The sequence below is a fragment of the Octopus bimaculoides genome, chromosome 14 (assembly GCF_046866305.1).
Source record: "Octopus bimaculoides isolate indiv1 chromosome 14, ASM4686630v1, whole genome shotgun sequence".
Taxonomy (NCBI): domain Eukaryota; kingdom Metazoa; phylum Mollusca; class Cephalopoda; order Octopoda; family Octopodidae; genus Octopus; species Octopus bimaculoides.
Window position 1 is genome coordinate 55,746,558 of NC_142941.1, and position 12,500 is coordinate 55,759,057.

The 12,500-nt window shown below is 38.0% G+C and overlaps 1 protein-coding gene across 3 annotated transcripts in view; it reads left to right on the forward strand.

Annotated features, from left to right (window-relative positions):
• Positions 1–11,214, forward strand: part of LOC106878570 (uncharacterized) — a 62,213-nt gene extending 50,999 nt beyond the window's left edge. For all 3 annotated transcript variants that reach the window (XM_089362997.1, XM_089362998.1, XM_089362996.1), the window contains exons 14-24: positions 843–1,006; positions 1,196–1,304; positions 1,674–1,820; positions 2,524–2,664; positions 3,144–3,275; positions 4,466–4,594; positions 5,228–5,317; positions 6,232–6,441; positions 7,083–7,301; positions 8,447–8,566; positions 9,825–11,214. In XM_089362997.1, the coding sequence (XP_089219123.1) occupies positions 843–1,006; positions 1,196–1,304; positions 1,674–1,820; positions 2,524–2,664; positions 3,144–3,275; positions 4,466–4,594; positions 5,228–5,317; positions 6,232–6,441; positions 7,083–7,301; positions 8,447–8,566; positions 9,825–9,940 (1,577 nt within the window). In that variant the 3' untranslated portion in view covers positions 9,941–11,214. The remainder of the gene's footprint in view (positions 1–842; positions 1,007–1,195; positions 1,305–1,673; positions 1,821–2,523; positions 2,665–3,143; positions 3,276–4,465; positions 4,595–5,227; positions 5,318–6,231; positions 6,442–7,082; positions 7,302–8,446; positions 8,567–9,824) is intronic.
• Positions 11,215–12,500: the final 1,286 nt, after the last annotated feature.

The following is a 12,500-nucleotide window of genomic DNA, read 5'->3' on the forward strand; positions in this document are numbered from 1 at the left end:
GCTAACAAGGGAAGGCTTCTACATAGCCTCTCAGCTTGCTAAAAATAGCAGCATATCAAATCATCTGCAGTCGTTGGCACTCCGTTGCTTACGACGTCGAGGGTTCCAGTTGATCCAATCAACGGAACAGCCTGCTCGTGAAATTAACGTGCGTTCAAATTCCACCGAGTTCAACTTTGCCTTTCGTCCTTTCGGGTGTTGATAAAATAAGTACCAGTTGAGCACTGGGGTCAAAGTAATCGACTTAACCCCCTCGCCCGAAAATGCTGGCTTTTTTGCCAAAATTTTAAACCAATATTAGGTTACTTTATTTTCATCGACCCCGGGGAGATAAAATGTAAAGTTGATCCCGAATGGATTTGAAATGAAAATGTAAACAGTCTGAACAAATACTGCTAAAGAATTTTTGTTTCGGTACTGTGACGATTCTACTAGCTTGACGCCTTGTTAACGAGAACGCATGCCAAGCATGAAGTACCATCACCATGACCGTTACCACTGCATACCTCCGAGTCAATACCGCTGAATATCAAACCAAAGTTACCCAAATTGTTATTGAACTCCAAGTCAATACATTTGAACACCTAGTGGCTAATTTTTAGCGTTGTATTGGTAGCATTAAATGTCAAATTGGTAAAGTTGAATGGAGATTCAGCATCATTAAATTTCAAGTTGATAGCATTGAATGCCGAAAGTGGTAACGTTTGAATGTCAAGTAGCGAATATTGACTTGTTATGTCGATACAGCTGAATGCTAATTTAGTAATATTGAATGCAAAAGTGGCAAACGTTGATTGCCAAGGCATTAATACTGAATGCAATGTCAATACTGTATAATTTAGGTTGGCGAGGTCATATGTGCGAAGAACAGTGCCCTGGGGTTTTGTATGGACAGAACTGTTCCAGAGTCTGCGATTGTAGGAATGATGCATCGTGCGATCACGTGACTGGAGAATGCCATTGTAAGCCGGGATTCAAAGGAATTCACTGTGAAGATACTTGTCCAGTGAGTAAAGTTTCGTTTCTTCGTTATATCACTTATTCATTTGTTTTAATGTCTTCCTTCCTTCTGGAAGTTAATATATTTAATTGTTTATTAATATATTTAATTGTTTATTGATGTAACCCTATTCCTCCCACAGCACCCCCTCATCTTCGCTTATCTTCTTTTCCTTCTGTCTGTCTATTTCAACAGAATGGTCGTTTCGGTGTCAACTGTAGAGAACAATGTCCTTGTACCGCTTCCAATACTGCCAGGTGTGATTCAGAAACTGGACTCTGTTCGTGTGAACAAGGATGGACAGGTAAGATAAATGTGACACCCATTCATATATAATAATATTAGAAAGGAAAACGTTCATTCTTTCAGAAATTAGAAATGCGTGTGAAGAGACTGTCTGTTCATAATGCTGACATTATCCCTTTGCCTGTGATTGACTGCTCATAAGGCCGACAATGAACCCGGAAGCATGTGATTGGTAAGCAAGCTACTTACCACACAGCCACTCCTACGCCTTTTTAAATTGTTTTTTTTTTTAAAAAAAAAGATAATTGTAAATAGTGACGAAAACCACAAAGATCCTAATTATATTTTTTGTATAAGACCTTACCATTTTGTTTAATCTTCTCTATTGGTTATTTTGTTAATTTTTTGTTGTTTTTGTTTTTCGCAGGTGTTTTTTGCAACAGTACTTGTCCTGATGGTATATGGGGTGAGAATTGTGACCGGGTATGCACCTGTGCTAATGGTGGATCATGTGACATGAAGACGGGTAAATGCCACTGTCAACCCGGGTGGATTGGTGATAAATGCGAACAAGGTAAGATTATCTTAAATATCAAAATATCTGAGATAAGTCGTTGTTAATACAAACATTATTTCCCGAGGTATCAATCTCATATTTAGAAATGATTTTTGAAAATATTTCACCTGGTGCCAGCACAGGTGTATGGTTGAGAAGTTAACTTCTCAACCACGTGGTATCAAGTTCAGTCCCACTGTATGACACTTTGGCTAAGTGCCTTCTACTAAATCCCTTGATTGATCAAAAACCTTATGAGTTGGATTTGGTAGATGAAAACTATAAGAAGCCCGTCGTGTATACACACACACACACACATGCATGTGTGTTTGTGTTTCGTTGTCGTGACATCTGGTGACAGTTGTAAATGAATTTCCACGTCATGCAAGCGAGGTTGTTCGTTTACAGTCTTCCGCGAAAATATGTTCGGTCATAGGGAAACAATTGACGGTTGGCAACCGAAACGGCATGCGGCCATAGAATATCCGTCTGATCTGTTCAAGCACGGAAAATTAGGCGCTAAAACAATGATGATGATGATGATGATGATGATCGTTGATGTCGTCGTCGTCATCGTCATCATCATGTGCACGTTTGATCTCTGATCATTCCTTGTTCGCCATAAAAAACAATGCTACACCTTTGCATGCTTGTGCACAACACACTTGCGCATTTTCTGATTTTTTGTTTTTTTCTAAGACGTATTTTATTTCCTTTACAGAATGCGAACCTGGATATTACGGTTTCTGGTGTAAACAGAGCTGTCCTGCTTGCCCTGTGCACGAGGGGGACATACGTTGTAACTTACTCACTGGACTTTGCACCTGTCCTCCAGGAAAGATGGGATATCTCTGTGATAAAGGTAAGTTGGATATCGCTTTGAAGAATGTCTGTGACCCTTTAAAAGGTTTCGGATTCGAAAGATACACTTATTCTCTTCATACACAGAAAAAAAATGTTAGCGGTGTGTGTGTAGTGGGTGGGGGATTCTTTACTTCTGATGAATGATCAACGAACCATGAAACATGTTGGAACTTTTGTTTTCGTGTATACGAAGAAAATGTCAAGACATATTCATGGTTTAATGTTCAACAGTAAAAGACTTAAAAACTGCAGCTAAACTACTTTAAATTTAACTTAGATTTTAAAATACACGACATGATGTGCTACACATGAATATTTAATTTCGTGTGTGTGTATGTGTGTGTGTGTGTGTGTGAGTGTGTGTGTGTGTGTGTGTGTGTGTGTGTGTGTGTGTGTACATATATATAAATACAAGCGCGCGCACTTACCTAACTCTAAAAGATAATTTGAACCGCTCTTTTTTTGGTTTCTTTTCAGAATGTCCAAACGGTACATATGGTCTACACTGCAGTGAGAAATGCGATTCCTGTTTTAACGGCGCCAGATGTGATAGTGTGACAGGCTTTTGTCAGTGTCTTCCTGGTTGGCTTGGTGACAAATGTAACGTTGGTAAGCTTCCTGATAGTATTTCGCGATTAATTTTTTAAAAACTTTTCTTCCAATAATATTCTAGTAATAATATTAAAACGCACCAAGGTGGTGAGCTGGCAGAATCGTTAGCACGCCGGGCAAAATGCTTCACAGCATTTTGTCTGCTCTTACTTTCTGAGTTCAAATCCCGCCGAGGCCATTTTGTCTTTCATTCTTCCGCAGTCGATAAAATAAATACCAGTTGAGCACTGGGGTCGATGAAATTGATTTACACCCTCCCCTCGCACTAATTGCTGGCCTTGTGCCAAAATTTGAAACCAATATTAAGGCACTGAACGGCGACAAGCTATTAGAATCGTTACCGCGTCGGACAAAATTTCTCTCCTTTCATTTTTTCCCCCTCCGTGCGCACGTTTCCTCTGAAACGTTAAAACATTTCTATTTCTAAATATTTGAATGTAAAATTAATAACTTTAACTTCGTCGCTTTGTTTGCTTTTTACGTTCTTATTTTTAAGATTTTGTCTGTCCGTCTGTGTGTATGTTTGTATGTTTGTATGTATGTATGTCATTGTTCAGTTTCATTTTAAAATTTCTTACCAATAAAAAAAGAGACCGTTTTAAACCTAGATCCAAGGCTCCTTCATTGGAATTCCAACATCAATAACAGGGTAATTTTGTTTGTGTGTACGTTTGCATATGTGAAGATTTGTATGCTTTGTTTTATGTATGTCTTCTCATGCACATAGTTGCACTTCTAGACATGCTCGTATAATACTTAAATGATAAACTTCTAGAAAGTTTTACAGATTATTACAGTTCCAGCGATGGATTGGATCTGTAGTTTTCGAATCAACTTTCTCCTTTCTAATTTTGAGAAGCCTTATGTATGTATGTATGTATGTATGTATGTATGTATGTATGTATGTATGTATGTGTGTGTGTATGTGTGTATGTATGTATATATGTATGTATGTATGTATGTATGTCATTGTTCAGTTTTCTTTCAAGATTTCTCGCCAATAGAGAAAGAGCCGATTTTTAACCTAGATCCAAGGTTCCTTCATTGGAATTTCGACATCAACAACAGGGTATTTTTTATGTATGTACGTATGTATGTATATATGAATGTATGTATTTATTAATCTACATTACTGTTTTTCTCTATCCCTCTGTTACATTGCCACTTGAAAAAAAAAAAAAAAAAAGAATGCGAACCAGGTTATTTCGGTGAAAACTGCCAGTTTAAATGCGAGTGCAGCAATGGTGGAAAATGCCGCACCAATGATGGCGCCTGCCGATGTCTTCCGGGATATACTGGTGTACACTGTAAAGAAAGTAAGTGAAGCTTTATAGATAATGGCTGATCTATCTATCTATCTATCTATCTATCTATCTATCTATCTACTGTATGTATATATATGTATGTGTGCTTATGTACGTATGTGTATATATATTTGAATATGCATATATATGTTTGTATGTGTGTGTGTCTGTGTGTATGTAACAGATGCATTTTATACTTAACTTTAAAAAAATATTTTTGTATATTACGTTCTTTTTCCTTTTTTTTTTTTCTTTAAAATCTTGCTTTGCAAAATTCTTTCCTCTTACTATTTTGCATTTTGATAAAGGATATGTCCCGCCCGTGCAATTCCGATTTACAGCACGTAAGACGCTGCGAATAACCTCCTAAACAGGCTTTCTATCGGTAAAAAACTCTCGGAGTTGACCAATCAATTCTAACGAGTACACACCCGTGTTTCTAGTTAGCCCATGTTATTATTCCGCTATATACTATATGTACTTACACATGCATGCGAGACGGCACACATACAACATAACCTGTCATATATTTTCCTGTGTGTGTGTGTGTGTGTGTGTGTGTGTGTGTGTGTGTGTGTGTGTGTGTGTGTGTAAAATTACATAAAGTTATATATAATATTGTTTTCTCTTGCGTGTGTCGCTTAGGTTGTCCATACGGCCGTTATGGAGATAACTGTGAACAAGTGTGTAAGTGCAATGATCAACAGTATTGTGACTTCATCTTGGGCTGTACAAGTATGTATTCTTTTCTTTTTTCTTCTTTTCTTTCTTTTCTGAACCGTCCCCGCTTTTTCATTATATGCGTATGTGAGTGTGAGTGTGTGCGGAGGAAAGGGTATGTACATCCGTCTCTCCATCCAGCCATCTGTCCGTCTATCCTTTTTTATCTTGCTATACAAACGCCCGTTTGTGTATTTGCTCGCGTATATATATATATATATATATATATATATATATATATATATATATATATATATATCAGTGTATATATATATATATATATATATATATATATATATATATATATATATATGTATGTATGTATTTATGTATGTATGTATGTATGTGTGTGTGTATGTATGTGTGTGTGTGTGTGTGTGTGTGTGTGTGTGTGTGTGTGTGTGTGTGTGTGTGTGTGTGTTCTGTTACCGTATTGTTTCTTTCCGTAATTTTCTGCCCTGCTTTTGTTTCGTTGTTGTTTTTCGTTTTGTCCTTCTTTGTCCTTCTTTGTCCATCATCTTACCGATATTCCTTACCACTGGCACAATTGGACGAGCAGTACCATAGAGTTTAATTAATATCTTCTGACCTTAAACGCTCCGAAACTGCGCTTATAGCCTGGATTTCATGGCTGATGAGAGGTAGTTTTGTGTGTTCCATGGCTTTCGTTCCTTTCCCGTTAATCGTTTATATACTCCCTTTTGAATTTTCTCTACAATCATTCACCCCCTCCAGCCATTCATCCATCAAGTCTCCCATCTATCTCTCTCAGCTATCTAATCGATACGTTCTTTGGTCTCCCTCCCAACGTCACTTCATCCTCCGCTTACTTCCTCTCTTCCTCTTCCCACCTTTCCCTCTTTCTCTATCGCCATCGAAAATCAATCTTTCCGATAATTAAATACTCGTATATGCCACTGTTTCCACAGTAAAGATAGCCAATGCTGCTTACGGTATGGAGAGCCAAGACAAGCCATCCATGAGCGCCACCACTATGGTGCTGATTGTTCTCCTCATAGTCCTTGTCATCGTATTGGTTTCTATGGCATTCTATTACCGAAACAAGCTGCGCCGGTTGGGACTACAAGCGGCTGAAGGAGCTCAAAGAGTCATGAAATATAAGCACAATGTGGAAGTCGGTAAGTTACATCCTCTTTTATATCATGTATAATATACATATATATATTACATACAAATATATGCATACATGCATATATGTATGGATATAGATACAAAGAAGTTGATCCTCTTCGATTACTATCGCAAACAGCGGTAGCTTTCTTCAACAAAATACACGTCGTTGATTGGTTGAAATTACCCAAATACGACAACTTTAACACGAAATAACTTCTAAAATACGAAATTTGGTCAAAAACGTTCAGAGTAAACCATGTTCTGCGTGAGAAATTCTACCAGTATTCGAAGTTTCAAACTGTTTAGTTAAAAATAATTAATCAAAAAATCTGATTGAGATGGAATAGATCCCCCCATACACATACACACACAAACATTGTTTATATGTATGAGTATGTGTGTGTGTGTGTGTGTGTGTGTTTGTGTGAGTGTGTCTATATTATACATTCATAAATATATCCGTATGCATACGTACATATTTGCGCGCGCATACATACACATATGACATCTACATACAAACAGACACACGCACACAAACACTCATAAACGTACACACGTACGCGCATGCGCAAACATTCTCATCATCATCATCATCACGATTATCATTATTATTATTATTATTATTATTATTATTATTACCATTCAGCCGGAATTGACAACCCCATCTATGGAATGCCATCTCCCAATAATACGCGCATCCCTATTTCCGGTCCAATATTCCAAGATGGCGGACCAACAACTACAACGGCAACTGTTGCAGGTGCAGCTGGCGGAATAACTACTCCACCTACACAAAACGTGCAACTTGACCAACACAATAACATAGCTAAATCAGCAAACCCCAGCAAAAACGTCAACCAACTAGGTAAGTGTGGTTTTATGTGTGTGTGTGTGTGTGTGTGTGTGTGTGTGTGTGTGTGTGTGTGGTTTATGTATATAAATATATGTATGTATGTATGTATGTACATTGAGATGTATACGTAGCTCAAAGGGTACTTGATAATTGGGTGCTGTCGTTTTGGCGCAGGCTTCTTGGCATGTCTCTTTTGGCGTCAAATCCGTTTTGAATGACCTTTTTTGGCAATGGAAATTTTTTCGTTCAAAGCAGTCTGTCTGTCTCTCTGTTTCTCTCTCCTGCTCTCTCTCTCTCTCTCTCTCTCTCTCTCTCTCTCTCTCTCTCTCTCTCTCTCTCTCTCTCTCTCTCTCTCTCTTACGTGCTCTCTCTGTGTCAGAGAAAGATTGAGAGAGAGAGAAAGGGTGGAGGGAGAGAGAGAAACATTTAAACATTCTGGAAAAACGAATTCAATTGGCGTTGTACATAAAGAAATGTAATACAGTAATACACATATATTTGTATACACACAGGCACACACAAACACACACACACTCATATTATACACACTCACATATTACACACACACACACACACACACACACACACACACACACACATATATATATGTAAATATATCTGTATATATATGTGTGTGTGTGTGTGTATGTATGTATGTATGTATGTATGTATGTATGTATGTATAATAAAACGGAGAAAAAGGACAAGAAAAAAAGAAAAACGCGAGGAGGTGGTACATACAAAGTATTAATAAAACTCTCAGAGAAGGAAAGAAAGGCTGTTTTACGTTTCGAACAAAGCCCTTCTTCAGAACCAAGAGACAGAGGAAAGTCCAAGAGAAAAGAAAGACAGAAGAAAAAAATTCCCCAACGGTCCAGAGAGAGAGAGAGCTGCATGCATGTGAATGTGTGTCTTTCTTTACACATCTTCCACTCATAAAGTGTGAAAGTGTGTTTTTAGAATCTGGGGGGGGGGGGGGGGGGTAATGCGTGTGTGTATGTGGGGCGTATTTTAGGAGAGATTTTTTCCTGCGATTTAAACGATGCTAAAATCAAAATTAATTTCGTTATGACGTGTGCCTTGGAGTTTCTTAATGCTTAATCTAATGCCTTAAGTTTTAATTTCTGGCCCTCTGGCCTTTGTTTCTTCCCCTCCAGGGGCTACAGCAGGCATAGATGCAAATAAAGTCGACAATAAGCAAATAGAACGAGACATGTTAAGTAACATGGTTGAGAGCGGTTACTCCATTCCTGTCCGAGTGGCTCTACCACATGACGGTAAGTCAACAATGTTTTAGAGAATAAATTAACTCAGACACGCCACCCGCTTGAATAACAACAGTCAAGTTAGTGTTAACATATATGATAAAATAAACACTGAAAAGCGAAGAAAGAAGAAAGAGAACAAAATAATATTAGTCAATGACTAATTTTATATATCTCAGCAAAGAAGGGAAGATAACACTGGACATGTTTCGGTCTTATTATCCCCTCATAAGAAGGCGGTGAGTCAGCAGAATCGTTAGTGCGCCAGACAAAATGCTTAGGAGCCTTTCGTTCTGAATACAAATTCTGCCTTTTATCCTTTCGGGTCGATAAAATAAATACCAGTTGAACACTGGGAGTCTATGTAATCAGCTAGGCCCACCCTGCTTATAAATTTCAGTCCTTGTGTTTATAGTAGAAAGGATTATTACCTTATCAGTGAATAATAGACTTCAAGTGGCGATAAAAGAATCACCAAATAAATAGTGATTTAATGTGCCTGGAAATCTTTCGTCATACATCCTGTGACCTCTTCAGCGACTCTCCGTCCCACGTGTCTCCCGCTGTTCTGTTCAGTCCATTCTAAATGGACTATACACCATAGGAGAAGACATGAAGAGGTCACAGGACGTTTGACGAAATATTTCCAGACAAAGGACATAAACTAACAATAATAATAAATCTGATTTAATGTAAAGTAAACGGTGATTTAACGTGCATTTAATGTGTTAACACGAACTTAACTATCGCTTATTATGCAGATGGTGTCTCTAAATTGTTTATTCGCTGAACAGTTGTATGTCTCTACGCTGAACAGTTTGTATGTCTCTACGCTGAACATTTGCATGTCTCTACGCTCGCCATTGTACAATCTTGTACTCACGCTAAAAGACATTCCAGCCATGAACATCCCATTTATTATATAATCATAGTATATTTAAGTCTAAATTTATTTTATTATCCAGACATAGTGCATATAAGTCTAAATTAATTTTTAATACTAATTTAAGATTTAAGGCTAAATTAGCAAATATATATATATTGACGTTGAAAGCTCGAAACAGGTAGCAATAAACAGTCGACAACTGAGGAGGAGTTAGACATCCCTTGGTATTTTGTCCTGTACTTATCTCCCCTGTGTTTACGTATTTTTCACTCGTGATGTCCTGTACTTAATATGTATTTTTAATTATATATATATATATATATGTATGTATGTATGTATGTATATTTTCTTTTCGTCTCTTATCTTGTCCTGTGTATTGAACAGGTAAAGATGGACCCGAAGAATATTTTTACGACAGATCGAAACTTGGAGAGAGCGATCAGGATGACATATGCGAGGAAGACTTCAATAAAATAATGCAGCAACCAGCAAAATTCTAATTTGAACTCACAAACAACTCTTTCGTTGTTTTTGTTTAATTATATTTTTTACTTTCTTTTGTTTTTTTTTTGTTTGTTTTAATTTTCTTTTTTTTCAATATTTTTGTTTCTTTCTTTTCATGATTTATTTTATCATTTGTGTTATTGTTTCACGTATTGTTGTTGTTATTGTTATTGTGTTGGGTAGGGTCGGGATAATGACAAGGGACAGAAGTAAGGGCTGTTTTTTTTTGTTGTTGTTCATTTTTTTTTTCGTTTTGTTTTTGTCTCTATTTTCGTTTGTTTCTTGATATCAGAAAGAAAAAAGTAAAATACCGATTGCTAACCCTGGGCTCAAGGCCCTGGATTTGCTGGAGGGGGGGGGGGGTGTTTGGTAATCATTTATATTGAACTCAGTACTTCACTGGTAACTATTTTATATCGACTCCGGAAGGATGAAAGGCATGGCTGACTGTGATGGGATTAGAACTCAGAATATAAAGAGCCGCATCAAATACTTAAAAGTACCACGTTAACGATTCTGACAATCTCTATTTATTCTTTTATTCTGTTATTCTTTTATTTGGTTCAATCATTTGACTGCGGCCAGGCTGGAGCACCGCCTCTTTGTCGAACAAATCGATCCCGGGACTTAGTCTTCGTAAGCCTAGTACTTATTCTATCGGTCTCTTTTGCCGAACCGCTAGCTTACGGGGACGTAAACACACCAACATCGGTCGTCAAGCGATGATGGTGGGAAGGGGGGGGGCAAACACAGACGCACAGATATATACATATATACGACTAGCTTCTTTCAGTTTCCACTCACAAGGCTTTGATCGGCCAGAGGCGATAGTAGAAGTCACTTGCCCAAGGTACCATGCAGTGGGACTGAACCCAGAACCATGTGGTTGGGAAGCAAGTTTCTTACCACACAGCCACAAAATAATTGTTTCAATTTTTGGTACAAAGCCAGAAATTTTATAAGGAAGGAATTAGTCGATTACATCGATCCTAGTACTTGACCGCTACTTTATTTTATTGACCTCGAAAGGTTGAGAGGACAAAATTGACCACAGCAAGGTTTAAACTTGGAATGTAAAGAACTGGATGAAATGCCTTTAAGCATTTTGTTCGACGCACTAACGATTCTTTTCTACTCTAGGCACATGGCCCGAAATTTTTGGGGAGGGGGGGGGGCAATCGATTAGATCGACTCTTCCGGATTTACGTTCACAGTTCAAATACCGTCGAAGTCGACTTCGCCTTTCAACCTTTCGGGGTCGATAAAATAATTAAAGAAAAAAATTGCGTACTGGAATCGATGTAATCGATTAGCCCTTTCCCCACAAAATTTCAGGCTTTGGGTTTGTAGCAGAAAGAATTACTGAACGCTATAATCTCCAGACATACTAGGATCTTGTGGAGTGGCAGTTATTGCTAATGAGTAAAATATAAATTTGCAAGAATAACTTAAAACAAATTCTGAGAATATTTCGGCAACACCAGAACAGTGGATGTGGCAGATTCGAAACCGCGATTCTACGACCGCGGGTCCGCTGCCCTAATCACTGGGCCTTCACTACAGCAACATGTAGACCAGGTAGGACTGCTAATCCTCTGCACTATTCTATTTCCAGACTCACTTCTCGAGTCTAAATAATGAAAGATGGTCTTTGAATAATTCGTGAGATGCACGCAGAATGGCAAGAATCCAAACAACAGCGTGTCTATTTATTCCCAATACACCCTGGCAGATTCGAACGTGAATATGCGAATGACTGTTGCTTTCCATTATCGGAGAACATCTCTATTTAGACGATGTGTGTTCATAATACGCCTGATTCACCGATGACAAATATTTGAATATTTGAGGAAGAACTGCTAGAGTGGTGGACTATACGCCTACCTTGTGCAATTTCATTGCGTCCCGTTACGTTCTGAGTTCGAAACCCGCCTAGGTCAGTTTTGCTGTCCTTCCTTTTGAGTGGGGTGGGTTGATAAAATAGGTAGAAATGAAGTACTGGGATTGATACGATTGACTATAGTATGCACCTTCAAAATTTTAATGTTTCTGTGTGTGCGATATTAAGCTGTGAAGGTCTTTGAAGCTTCGCACGTCTTGTCAAAGTCTTGGAATTACGAAGAGCAAACTCCATCTCTGTATTTTTCTTTTCCCTCCTTCTCTCATCATCATCATCTCTTTCTCATTCTATCATACAGACCCACAAATATGTGTGTGGGTATCTCTCTCTCTCTCTCTCTACACACACACACATACATACACAAACACATACACACAAACATATATATCAATCGGCAGGTTGGCGGACTTGACAGAGCGTCAGGTAGAATATGCTGTGATATTTGTTCTAAGTGTCTGCACACTGTTCAAATCTTGCCAAAATAAACCTTGCCTCTCATGTTTTTTTTTCGGGATCGATAATCGATAAATGAAGAACTAGCACAGCTATCAAATCCTGGATGTTCCGATGGAACGAAGACAGAAAAGTCGAGCAGGTGTTTATATCTATTCACGATAAAAAGAAAAAAGATCATTAGCAGTTGCTGATAACAGGTA